The 14,551-nt window shown below is 37.5% G+C and overlaps 2 protein-coding genes across 2 annotated transcripts in view; one reads left to right on the plus strand and one right to left on the minus strand.

The window, feature by feature from the left end:
• Positions 1-14,551, plus strand: part of LOC308697126 (uncharacterized protein) — an 874,503-nt gene that overhangs the window by 237,077 nt on the left and 622,875 nt on the right. The window lies entirely within an intron of this gene.
• On the minus strand, positions 3,657-9,111 carry LOC308697157 (Fc receptor-like protein 5). The gene is made up of 7 exons (XM_081376295.1): positions 8,880-9,111; positions 8,193-8,228; positions 7,363-7,635; positions 7,162-7,290; positions 6,475-6,636; positions 4,597-4,839; positions 3,657-4,502 (listed from the first exon to the last, which is right to left on the minus strand). Exons 1-7 carry the CDS (start codon positions 8,908-8,910, stop codon positions 4,489-4,491), a joined length of 888 nt encoding a protein of 295 aa, XP_081232421.1. The 5' UTR covers positions 8,911-9,111; the 3' UTR covers positions 3,657-4,488.

Genomic DNA, 14,551 nt, shown 5'->3' on the forward strand with positions numbered 1-14,551 from the left:
TTTTGGCTATTTTTTACTATGTTCAGAAAATGTTTTTTTAGATTAGATTAGATTAGATCAACCTTTATTTGTCTCACAAGTGAGAAATTTCAGCATTTACAGCAGAAAGTAGATAGCATAAAGTAAAATAATAAGTGACATGAACATAATACTAACAATATCAAAATTCAAAATAAACTATACAATACTAAAATAAAAAAGATTATATATTTACACCTATAAAACAAATGACCAAATATAAAAACAGTGCAAGTGAATATATTAGCGATGCAAAGTGACATTGTGCATTGATTTCCACTCAGTCTCTGAGTTGTGGTTTCTGTTTAATGCTTAACAGTGCTGATTATAAAGTGTCACGGCCGCAGGAAGGAAAGATCTTCTGAATCTCTCCTTCACACAGCGTGGGTGCATCAGTCTGACACTAAAGGAGCTGCTCAGTGATGTTAGTGTCCCATGAAGGGGGTGGGACGAGGTCTCCAACATGGATGAGAGCTTAGCTGTCACCCTCCTCTCTCCCACCACCTCAGCTGGCTCGAGTGAGCAACCCGGGACAGAACCGGCCTTTTTAATCAGTCTGTTTATCCTCTTCCTGTCTGCCATTGTAATGCTGCTACTCCAGCATAACACACCAGAGTAGATGGCTGATGGCACCACAGAGTCATAAGAAGTCCTCAGGAGTGGACCCTGTACTCCAAAAGACCTTAGTCTCTTGAGCAGGAACAGTCTCTTCTGGCCCTTCTTATAAAGGTCCTTAACAGTGTCTGTACAGTCCAATTTATTGGTAACCTGGAAGCCAAGATACCTGTAGGAGTCCACAATCTCAATGTCCATCCCCTGAATATTCACAGGTACCGGGGAAGCACGCTTACTCCTGCGGAAGTCCACCACCAGCTCCTTAGTCTTTGCTGCATTGATAAGGAGGTGGTTTAGATTGCACCAGACCACAAAGTCCTGATTCAGTTCTCTGTACACTCTGTCATCCCCATCAGAGATGAGACCAACGACGGCAGAGTCATCAGAGAACTTCTGGAGGAAGCAGTCTGAGGTGTTGAAGGTGAAGTCTGCAGTGTAGAGGGTGAAGAGGAATGGTGCCAATACTGTTCCTTGTGGTACCCCTGTACTGCAGACCACTGTGTCAGACTGACAGTCCTTAATCCTCACAAACTGTGGTCTGCTGGTGAGGTAGTCCAGGATCCAGGCTGAGAGGTGAAGGTCTACTCCAGCGTCCCCCAGCTTGTCTCTCAGCAGTGCAGGCTGGATGGTGTTAAAGGCACTGGAGAAATCATAAAACATGATCCTCACAGAGCTTCCAGCTTTTTCCAGATGAGAGAGGGATCTGTGGAGAAGGTAGATGAGAGCGTCATCCACTCCGATGCCAGGCCAGTAGACAAACTGAAGCGGGTCCATCAATGGGTTCACCAGGGGACGAAGATATCCTAGAACGAGTCTTTCAAATGTTTTCATCAGATGAGACGTCAGAGCCACCGGTCTGTAGCTGTTCATGTCCTTGGGGTGTGGCATCTCAGGCACAGGAACCAGACATGATGTTTTCCACAGCTGTGGTACTTGCCCCAGCCTCAAGCTCAGGTTGAACATGTGCTGAAGAGTCTCACACAGCTGGTCAGCACAAGACCGAAGGAGCCGTGGACTGATAACATCTGGTCCTTCCTCATCTTCAGTCTCCTCAGCTCTCCCCTCACCTGGTTGACGGTAAGAGACAGTTTAGTAGTTGGGTGCCCAGGGCTGTGAGTAGTAATCTGGGGGATGGGAAATGGAGGAGTAGGTGTACTGGAGATGTAAAAGGGCTCTGAACCAAGTGTCAGCGATGGTAATGTGCTCTTAAGGAGAGTCTGGACAAAGGGAGGGGCAGATGGTCCACCTCAGATAGAGGTGTGATGACTTTATACCCAGAGATGGTATTCAGGCTCCTCCAGACACCTCTGACATCGTTACTTTGCAGCTGATCTTCCATTTTCCTCTTATAACTGCATTTACCATCCCTGATCTTCTTCCTCAGCTCCGTCTGCACAATTTTTAGCTCCTCTTTATTTCCTGATCTAAAAACAATTAAATAATAATTGTTAATAATAAACTCCTGGTTCTGCTGGCGTTTTTGCTTGTCCGTCTTCTCCCACAGTGAGGAACTGAGATAACGGCACACACACACACACACACACACACCAGCTTCTAGTGCCAGACTAATCCTGCTCTTCTCCACTGAAACAAGTCAACGATGATGTCTTCATACACACACAGCATTACAACACATGATCATCTTTATACACACACAGCATTACAACACACACATAATCATCTTAGCCCTCAGATCACCAGAACATTACCAAACTATCAGGATTATGACCTAAAGTGCATTAAATCGACTGTTCAAGAGCATTACTCTATAAACTACATGCTTTTGTATCAGATTTAATATTTATTTTTATACTGAATTTGACACCAAGTTACACTGCCACTTTATAATGTGAAAAATGCTGTACTGTATGTATATTTATAATAAATATTTATATATTTAAGTGTTTTGTGCACTATTTTATCTCTTTACGAAAAGAAAGCTGTAAATTATACAGCGACTGCAACTCTTGCTGGACAATGATTTGCATTATAAATGGTTTTACAGTATAATAGTATTATAGTCATATTTCTTTATTCATTTGTTTACATTTTAATTATTATGTGATTAAATAACAACAAAATAAATACAAATATTAAGAATTATAATTGCCATTAGATTAGATATTGGTTCTGCCTTTTTATTAATGAAATAATCCACAGTTTCATGGCCTGTGCAAAATATATATGTGTGGTAAATGATGTCCAGTCACTGACAGGAGAGGGAAGATGATCGTTTCAGACATTCATGATCATATAGACCACATCCAATAATAAAAAAAATATATATATTTTTTTTATATATATTATGTATAATTATAGCATTGCACAATGTACATACAACTGAAGTGTAATAAACCACAGCTGTAACAAACACAGCACTGTAAATGATGTCGACCGTGTGTAAGCTTTAGTTATGAGAGGAAGCGTGTGTTTCAGTGTCTCTGCACTGATCTGAGACCTGTAGTTTGATCAACAGCATTACGAGCGACAGACACAATGGAGGACGTCATGTTCTTTTGTGTTTTGTTTATTCGGTAAATTTACTCTATGCTTTAACATGACTGATCATAATGTAGGCAGAGTAACGTATTTCCAATGAGCCTGGGGTTGGGAAAGTAAGGCTTTAACTGAGAAATGGGCCCTTAAACTATTGGCTTCAATGACCCCTATATGTCTTAACACTTTGAAGACCAAAACATAAAACAAGTCCCTATTTCATTCCTGGAAGCCGGGCTCAATGAGCAAGCACTATTACTGCATTCAGATATCAAATACTGACATTAAAGAATACATGAAAAGAACATTTCAGTAATCACACTGGTAACTTCTATAACAAAGTAAAATCTCCAGAGAAGTCATTCAACTTATTTGATATTTAGAAGGAAAAAACATTGATTAATGCCTTGATTATAATCACTTATTACATATACATTGATTCCACTGTGTAACCCGGCAAATTTCTAGTTGATGGTGCCTTGATGCAAAATAAACCTCATGCAGTGTGAAAAGAAACATACACCAGTGGTCAGATTTTGTTTTATTCATTTTTAATGTAGAACGAGGCTTAACACATAACACATTCAAAATTTAATTAGAGGTTGGTTCTTGCTAAGCATCAATATTGCCATTACTCATATTACACATTAAATTCATATTTACATTCAGAAACCACTAGTAGGCAACATTTTCACACACCAGTCAGAACCAAAAAAACACCACATGTGAAGTCATTTTCATGGTATTTTGAGCTAAAACTTCACACACACTCTGGGGACATCAGAGACTTATTTTACATCTTGTGAAAAGGGCATTACCACCCCTTTAAAGAAGAAACATGAAAAGTTAAACATGATGTTGTCACTAAAACACAGTTTTAGTGTGTTTTTTTTATTATTATTTTTTACAGTAAGCACGCTCTGCCCAAGACTGTGAATGAGATATTGAGTGATTCCAGGAAGCATGGAAGTTTTCTTGGTTTAAAATCAAATAGAAGTTTCTTCTTCTTCAACAGATATAACTGTTAAATACACACAAAATATTTTACTTAAGCTAGGTTTGTTCATCTTTCACTGTATTGGTTTCTCAACAAAGGTATGCTAAAGGACAGATTCAAATGAATTGATTTGTATTGTCACAATACCTCCAGATAGCAAGCAAAAGACAGCTGTCACAATTGGCCAATTATATATGGGTAGCCTAATGTTGATTATGATTTCTAATAAATCACTCAGGTGTTTTTCCTCTCATTTTGCAGCATTTGTAAATCAGTACGACTGTCAATATCAGATATGGACAAGCTGCCAGTGCAGAACTGAGTATGTGGAGGACAGAGATCTGAGAGTCTGAATGAGACCCTTAAGAATGAAACCCTGAAAAAGAGACACACAAGCACTTTATCATGCACTATATCTGAACGAGGGCATATGAAGAAATACATCAGCTCACAGTTTCATTGACTCTCACCTCTGACTGAGATCCAGCTCTTGGGAGACTCTCCTGTCTCTGGGTGTTTGCAGGAGTAGAAACCCTCATGTGACTTTGAGACCGTAGGGATGATCATCTCTGTAGTTTGACTCTGGATGAGTGATCCATCTTTATAGAAATCAGCTCTGAGTTTTGGTGGGCTTATATACGGATAAAAACAGCGTAGAGTCAGATTATCTCCCTCAGTCACAGGATGAACAGGACTCTCCAGAATCACACCAACTACAGAAACACAGGAGACATGCAATGTTTGCAAATAGTCAGAAGAGCTGATTGCGTTGGGAAGCTTTCACTGTTTTGCTGACAACACTCAACTGTATTTCCAAACGGTTACATTGTCTTCTAAAGTTAAGCACTTGGGTGTTATGTTTGATAGCAATCTTTCTTTTGATAATCCCATTGTCAGTGTTAACAGTCTTTTTTTCACCTAGAAATGTTGCCAAACTATGACATATACTGTCTAATGGTGAAAAATGAAATAATTCGTTCATGATCTCAATACTAGATTATAATAATGCTTTGTTGGAAAGATGTCACGCAGGCTCTAGGAGCTCCCTTACTAATCCTAGAAATATGATCACATCAGCACCATTTTAACATCTCTAAATTTGACTAAAATTGAATTAGACTGAACGAAAAAAATTTTGATACCAATTTTATAAAATCTAAAAACTTTGGTTTATTTTTTCAGTTTGTTGATATTTTACAGACTCAAAGACTCATATAGACCACTGGGGGTGGAGTATATGCTTTGCGCTCAAGTGCACGCATAAATCTTGCCGTAAAGCACTGGCAAAAGTAGCCTTGAATGTGTCAGGAAAAAATAGCAAAGAGACATTTTAATTGTTTAATAATAATAATAATGTTTATTAATAAAGTAGTGAGTGGTGGCTGCAAAGATGAAGTTGACGTTGCTGACTCGTCATCTCCACAGTATAGTGAACGTGTGCATGCCTATAGAGAGAAATGCACCTTTCATTTGGATTACATAATCAGAGAGTATTTGTTTTCGATTCAGATTGGTTAATTTAAAAGTAGCCATTTCAAGCTTTCTATATGCCTATGTCTCATGTCTGTGAGGCAAGTAGCCTATATGCAGAGTTTGTGACACGCTCCAGTTCTTCTTGTAGTCGAAGACAGAGCAACTTTGTGCTCTCAGTTTAATCTTTTCACTGTCAAGTGCTTCATTTGTTGTGTTGTTTGTCTTGGCAGCAGTTTTCTTGTCGCAAATATTTAACCTCGCGCTGTTGGCCTCGAGTCTAGTGAAATGTTGCCACACTTTTGATCTTTTCCACATCTACACCAATGGGGGTTGGGACGCTTACACGGTGTCCTAACCAGTCGCGATGCGATAAGATTCCAGCGACAAATTCTAGACAAAAAGCGTCTGTCCACACTGGACTGAAGATGCATCAAAATCAATCAAATCCCAAAGCCAATCAGAGCAGCGTGTGGGAGGCATCTCGCGGAAAGTGCACGGCACCAGAGAGTAATCTTGACGAATCTCACAAATATTACACCATTTAAACTATATTAAAAATACATAGGCTGAGTTAGTAAAACAATCTTTGTCAAAAAATACACTTGTTTGTTCACAGTTTGAACGTTCCTGTTTCCATTTGTTTAATTTCAAGATCTGAGGTGAATTATCCATTGCTACAAAGCTGGAGCACTAAATGATATTCAAAGTCACATTGCATGCTTTTAACATTAAATAAAGCACATAAACAGTAGCCTACCTGAAATTATCATTGCCACACTTTGTCTATGTTGTTCCAACCGCGATGTTGCGGAAAAATAGAAACCGTTTCTAAAATAGAATCGTCGCGTGTCATTTCAAAAATGAAAAATACTCACCAGTGACCCACAGTGGTTGTGTGTTGCTGTAAACGGCTGTTTTATCTTTCTCTGCTCTGCACACATAAACTCCAGAGTGATTTAGATCAGCAGAACTGACAGTGTACTTTCCTCCAGCTCCTCTGCTGCTGTCTGAGAGGAGCTCATAATGATTCCCGATCCCTGTATGAAGTCAGAATGTTAGGATGTCATCTAAAAGGCACCAGATCTCTGGCACTATTAGCCAATTGCAAGAGTTTGGGGTAGAATGTTATTGATGTAATCCTTAGTCAGGTTTGATTAAGTCATATTGACTTGAATAAACCCAGTTATACCGTGGTGTGGGTGAATACTCGATTCTGATTGGCTGCAGGGTGTCCGTTAAAAAGTGATAGAGGACACCTAGTAAAGGAGTTCTGGTGAAACTGACTGTTTACCGTTCGATATTAATAAATAAATGTGCTGTGAGTAACCATAGCAACAGCCAGTCAAAGTATCTGTTTACAATTTATCGTATCAAAACAAAACTGAAGGGTTCTACGAGCTGAGCGGACTATAAATATCTCCGAAACCAAGTTATTGTTTGTAAAAACTTTAGATTTGATAAAAACTTCGCCGTCGTCCATTAATACCTGACAATGGACACCTCGTCGGCCATTAACCCTTACTTAATTTAGATGTTATCTGATGAAGCACATTATAACTGACCTGGGCCAGTTACAGTGAACCAGCTGAATGTCCAGCCTGTAGAGGAGCCGTTAACCTCACAGATCAGAGTCACTGGATCTCCTTCAGTCAACCACTTCTGAGGAGAAACACTTAAAACTGCTCTGGGAACTGAAATAGAGACATCACTCATTGATAACATGTTAAACTTGTGTGTGTTTATGAAGAGATGATCAAACTCACCTGATACTGTCAGTGTAACTTCATCACTGATGTTTGATCTGCGTGATCCTTCAGTCTCTGTCCCATTACAGGAGTATTTACCGGCGTCAGACTCAGAAACAGAACTGAATGTGTGTTCCTGTCGTTCACTGAAAACACTGGTTGAGCCGTCTTTATACCAGTTGTACCTCCAGCTAGTGACTCCTTCATCATATATGTCACATCTGAGAGTGACTGAGTCTCCTCTGAATACACGATGATCAGGTTTAATGGTCACTTTGGGTTTTGGTCTTTCTGTAAACCAATAACAATTCACAGTGAAAACAATGTGCTTTTTTAATGTATAAACATGGTTTCTTGATCAGGTTAGACTTTAGTGTTGTTCTCCATACCTACATGTATACAGCAGGTTTTGTTAAAAATGTTGATGTTAGATAAACTAGAATACTACTGTTTCTGACCAGTAGGTGTTGCTGTCACCAAACCAATGAGGACTAAATCTTCTTCTTTTTTATAAAAGTGTTACAGAGATGCATGCATTATGACTTACAGCTTTTTAATGTCACGTCAGCTTTGTTAGGCTGTAAATGGCGGCCATGAAAATCGACAGTGGTTGTGAAAAACAGTTCACACACATTAGACTTCAGAAACGGAAATCATCTGTTCTGTCTCAAGACTCCAGCAATATACAGTAGACAATATTTGTGAATAATAGACTGACAATGTTAAAAAAAGGCAAGGTTGTTAGATAGACAATAAAGTGTATTTAGTCCTATAAATGTAACACTAATATTTTTCAGCTGGCTTGAAACAGTTAGTGTTGATGAAATGTATAAATCAAATATAATCACCTTCAGTGTGTCCAGAGTGGATGTTTGAAATCAGCACTAAAAACACAAAGAGAAAAACTTTTTTTCTCAAAGATCTTTTTCAGACTTATTTTTCGTACTTTGTCTAGAGCTAAATTCGTCTGTATGAGTGCATAGAATAGATTTAGCTATGCAGAGAAAACTGTTTAGGGAACTTCAAGCCAACATTCTGATCACAAACAGAGGAATGAAAATAAACTGCCTCTGTGTCCCATTCACATCAAATGCAAACACTTAATGCAATAAAACGGCTTATAAATGTATCTTACACTTAATGAATTAAACCTAAATTGCAAAACTGTTGATAAATATACTGCAATATTGCAAAATTATATAAATATAAAACTGATAAATACACTGTTTTAACCAATGTATAAGCAACTGAATGTTGACATCATTGCCGAGATAAATGTATTTGCAATTACTGTCAACCACAGGACCAAACTGAAAGTAAATAAATTAAACAGAACACTGAAAAGATGCAAAAGAATTCAACATGAGAAAAAAAATAAATAAAAATTTGCATTGCGTCTAAATAACATCAGTCCATTTATTCTGGAAAGACATTTGTAATCCAGTGCCTTAGTGAAGTTTCATGTTGGATAAAGCTGTCTGTCATATTAAATATAATGTAAAATTCACTGACACACAGAGAAAAACAATACTCACAGAGCAGAAGAGGAAGTTGCCTGAGCTCCATACCGACTGAATAATGACAGATGGTTGAAGACACAGACTGTTAAAACCTTTAGACACCAAAAGAGTTTCTACTGACGTTCTTTCATGTAATAATGGTACTGGCTTTAATAACAAATCTATGTAATTAAAAATAAAAGCAGAAAGTAGTGAAAACTGCTTGGTTAACAGAAACCACACCACGAGTATTGCATAATCTGCGGCAACAGAAGTAAAAGTAAAAAGTTGCCCAATTCTGCTGTGTGCCGTTCACAAAACTCTGAACAACTCAAAACCCTTGCCTGAACTCATCTCATCTTTAACCAGATCTCTGATACTGGGTGATTTACAGTGTGTCTGTACCTGTGAACTGTTTAATATTCATATACCAGAACCACAGTGTATCCGTGAATTTAGTTAGAATAAAATTAAAGTTAGAATATTATGCCCACTTGTATGAACGGCTAATAGAATTAGAAATGAGCAATCATTTTACAATCAGCATCTGTTGCTGAGCTGTTACGGGAACAGTGTGATCGTAGTGAACCGCACACAAATAACACCTGTGGAAAATGCAACAGAAAGCACTGGATAAACTTCACATAACTAAATTAATAACATAATTATCTGACCACTATAATTCCTAAGGTCTGAGATCTCATTTCTGCATTCTTCAATGTTCCAGTCCTTCATGATTTCTGAATAGCCTTATTATATATAAACTCCTATTAGTATTCCAGATAATCATTGGAATTAAGAGATTAAAGCCTTCATGAATGAGTAAGACATCACTTCTGCAAACACATAACTTAACCATTCTATAAATAAATGTCTTGATCTTTGTTGTCTACATTTACATTTCTAGCATTAGTATTAAAGATGTCATGAACTGTTCTCTGAGGCCCACTTATAGCAAGATTATAGAAATATTTTTTTAATGAAAAACATCATTATTTAGAAGTAATAGGTTATTTTCTATCCTGCTTTTACTCTCTCTTTGAAACATTCTGTTTTGGTGGATGTGGCCTAAAAAAGGACACCCAGAAATTATTTTTATACATAAAAAAAAAAAAAAAAAAAAAAAAAACCTCACAAAATGATATGATCACACTTCTTTTTCCTTAGGTTTCTATAGAATTGAGGAGGAATTGAGAGGAATGATATGTCTTTGTAGTTTTTTAAATATGCTTATATATATTAATTACCTTAACCTGATTGCGTAATATTTGAATGGTTGTTGCATTACTATTTTTACACTTCTATCGTTTATCACTATCACATTTGAATCTGTTACCACACCTCTTACAGCATGAACGTCTTGGAAGTTATGACATCCAAAAAGTCAAAAAGTCAAAAAAAAAAAAAACCCATTGATGTTTTTAACATTACTGAGGTGTGAAGCAGAGCACGAGTGCTAATGAGAGACAGATCTCAGCGCCACACACAAGTCTCACAGATATAAAGAAGACATTTCAATCTACCGAACTAACCGCAAGTGCTGAATTACTCACTCACACAGGTCCGTTTATTTGACATATTAAACTTGTGAGGTAACGCAGCGCTGTTTCACTTGGTCTACACTAAACAGCATATGAGTGTGTTGAAAGTTCTAATGTTATTGTGTTAGTTTGTCTGTATGAGACTAGCAGTAAGCTATAGATCAACATACTGATCATGGGTGGTGTGGCGCAGTGGATAAGACATGTGCCTTTGGTGTGAGAATCCACTGTGCGACACCAATGTGTCCCTGAGCAAGACACTTAAGCCCTAGTTGATCCAGAGGCGTGCGACCTCTGACATATATAGCAATTGTAAGTTGCTTTGGATAAAAGCGTCAGCTAAATGAATAAATGTAATGTAATGTAAATCATATTCTAACATTTCATCATTTGTTGAGCTATATAGCATTGATTAGTTTTATGTACATATTATGAAGGTAAAATTATGCCATAAAGTATTGCATGCGCAGGGTAAGATTTGTGAAAGTGTACATAAGTTTGCAAGCGCAAATTAAATTTGCATGCGCAAGAGAAGATTTGTAAAGGTGTAAATCGCCTTTCAAGTGTAAGAAAAAAATATTTGCAGCATTTCACTGTTACTCGTAAGTGTAATTCATGTATTGTGAAGCTGCAGCTTCATGCTAACGCAAAATAAATATGATCTGTATTCCTCTGACTTCCATTTTTCCGCGCTTACACTTTTGGCACGGTTTTTGCGCTCAAATACGGCCAAAGGTATTGCAGGCCCGTGAACAGCAATTTGCGACCGAAAACAACAGAGTTAGGAACTGCAAAACAGATTCACTGCATAAAATCAAACTTTGTGTAAAAAATAAACTGTTGCAAATGTCTAAATGTGTGCATAGGGCAACAAAGTTCCCGAAATAACCCGATTTGTACAGTTGCGTCTTTCCTTTACCTGCGCTTCCAGTTTTGGCACGATTCTCTCACTCATTGAGTTTTGCAAGCGCGAAGAGGAGGGCGGGACCACCTTCATCATTTAGCCAATCAGATGAGCTTCTCGCTGACTCTAGGTTTACTCTTATCTGATTGGTTCAATAAACACGCCAGTCACCAGAACACATCTTTATCTTCATTTGGCTCAGAAACCTTCTGGTTGACGAAATGGTACTTTTAATGCACACATACATGTTAAATAAATAGATAAACAAATAAATAAACAAATAAATAAACAAATAAGTCATGATTGCTTAATAAGCTGTGCACCATTAGGATGACTATATGAGTCCATAATGAATTTCGAGCTGGTGTGTTAAGAAATTTTTTTTTTTATCTGAACTACTGCATGCATAATTTCACCTGTCTACTGATTGGGAGGATTCCACTATTATTATGTTACAATTATATTTTTTTCGTGTATTTAAGAGCATCTCTAAATGATGCACCATTTATCACCTGCAATGCCATCGTGTAACCACTAGATGGCTGTATAGCCCTATATATGAACATATCAAGATGCTGTATATTCCCTGGTTGCTGGGTTTTTATTCAGACATAATTAGTTACTTTTTGTCAAAGTTGAGTTTATGTTGATTTAGTATCAGTTTTTCATTACAGTCAAATCTGGACACAGAGAAAGCATTTTGTTATTTATACTAGCTACATATAATAGCTTGATCAGTCACACGAAAGTAATCACTAAGTCAGAATCAATATTGACAGTGCGACCAAGACAATATTTCAAAATATGTAATTGAGTGTTAAATGCCACGAACAGAGACATGATGTGAAAAACACTGCATCAGAATTGTATTATTACATAAAGAATGGGTATTAAATGTTTTGATTGTAAAGTTTAACATCTGCTCAGTGGTGTAACAGATTAGCCTATATAATATATCACATTTCAATCCAGTAACGTTAACACCAGCTTGAAATTCAGTATGAATGTTAGTCAGCTTTAATCAGCCTAATGATGCACAGGTTATTAAGCAATCATGACTTATTTATTTATTTATTTATTTATTTATTTATTTATTTATTTATTTATCTATTTATTTAACATGTATGTGTGCATTAAAAGTACCATTTCGTCAACCAGAAGGTTTCTGAGCCAAATGAAGATAAAGATGTGTTCTGGTGACTGGCGTGTTTATTGAACCAATCAGATAAGAGTAAACCTAGAGTCAGCGAGAAGCTCATCTGATTGGCTAAATGATGAAGGTGGACCCGCCCTCCTCTTCGCGCTTGCAAAACTCAATGAGTGAGAGAATCGTGCCAAAACTGGAAGCGCAGGTAAAAGAAAGACGTAACTGTACAAATCGGGTTATTTCGGTAACTTTGTTGCCCTATGCACACATTTAGACATTTGCAACAGTTTATTTTTTTACACAAAGTTTGATTTTATGCAGTGAATCTGTTTTGCAGTTCCTAACTCTGTTGTTTTCGGTCGCAAATTGCTGTTCACGGGCCTGCAATACTTTTGGCCGTATTTGAGCGTAAAAACCGTGCCAAAAGTGTAAGCGCGGAAAAATGGAAGTCAGAGGAATACAGATCATATTTATTTTGCGTTAGCATGAAGCTGCAGCTTCACAATACATGAATTACACTTACGAGTAACAGTGAAATGCTGCAAATATTTTTTTCTTACACTTGAAAGGCGATTTACACCTTTACAAATCTTCTCTTGCGCATGCAAATTTAATTTACGCTTGCAAACTTATGTACACTTTCACAAATCTTACCCTGCGCATGCAATACTTTATGGCATAATTTTACCTTCATACATTTTGCTCACCTGTCTAATAAAGTTTGCAAGAGCGGCGTCTCTGTCAAGTCGAAGTTAGTCGTGGACGTGGAGCTCTCGGCATCTCGAAAACGCTGATATTGATCCTCGTTTTAGTTCTTGGGTGCTTCTCAATATCCCTCCTCGTCTCCTCTCTCCTCCGTCCTCCATCCTATGACCCGGAAACCGATCGAGCTCAGCCATCTTGAAGGACATCTCAATTCTCTAATTGCACCGCGAGGAGTCGAGGATCGAGGAGTGAGGAGGCTTCCTGAGGAGTCATGAGCGAGGATACACAGGTGCATCCTATGCGGAAGAGTTTTATCGACTAAAACGTGACGCACGTATCAATTCTCCTCCCCCTTCACATCGGTCACAATAATTTTGATTTATACTTTAATTTTGCAGTTTATATAAACCACACACCTCACATATTTCAACAGGGTATCTTTCTTTATTATTATTTATTATGAATTTATTAAATAAACAAATTTCAACAACATGAGGGCAGATCCTCTGAGCGCTGCTGATGACGCGATGAAGTGACGCTCGAGTGATCAAGGATTCCAATGTATACAAAAAGCTTTCATTCGATTCCTCCGTCCTCGCGTCTTTTCCTTCCAGCCTTCCCTCGCATCCTACAGGGGGCGGAGCTGAGACGCGAGGAAAGGAAGCGAGGAGAGGAAACGAGGATGCACAAATAAGAATTGAGAAGCACCCCTTGTGTCCCAAAGTCTGCTTGCCATGGCCATAACGAAACAACAACAGCGTGAGCGCGCCGCTGGACGTAACGCAGTTGTCCACGTCTGTCGCCAACTATGGCAGTACGAGCGGAAACCAGGGATAAAGCGGATATTACTTCATTGACAGGCGACAATGACCAGGGACGAGCCATTGCTTACAATTGGAATTTCTCTGAAATGAAAAATCTTTGGGAACTGTTTATCATTTATTTTGGTCATGTTTCTATACTGAACAACTATGGAAAAATCTTGAAATATTTATTAAAGATAATATCCAGCAAGATATATCAGTAACCTTTAAAGACATTATTTTTGGATACTTTGAGTCTGACCCCAATAAAATAAAAGCTTGTTTTGTTATTAATTTATTTTATTTTATTGGCAAATTTTACATTCATAAATGTAAATTCACCAATAACAAACCAATTTTTATTGTTTTATTTTTTTTTGAAAGAATTTAAAATGTACCTTAACACTATTTCATCCTCAGTAAATAAGAAAGCAATTTAAACTAAATGATATATAAGATGTCTTACCCTCATGATTCCTTTTTTCTTCTTCTTCATTTTTCTTTATTCTTGTTTGTCTTGGTTATGCACTGCTATTATGTATGTTCAGATGACATTGTACATATTATTATATTTTGTATTGACATTTTTGTAATTCTGATACAAATTT

This window comes from Scardinius erythrophthalmus (assembly GCF_964197995.2).
Source record: "Scardinius erythrophthalmus genome assembly, chromosome: 10".
Classification (NCBI taxonomy): Eukaryota; Metazoa; Chordata; class Actinopteri; order Cypriniformes; family Leuciscidae; genus Scardinius; species Scardinius erythrophthalmus.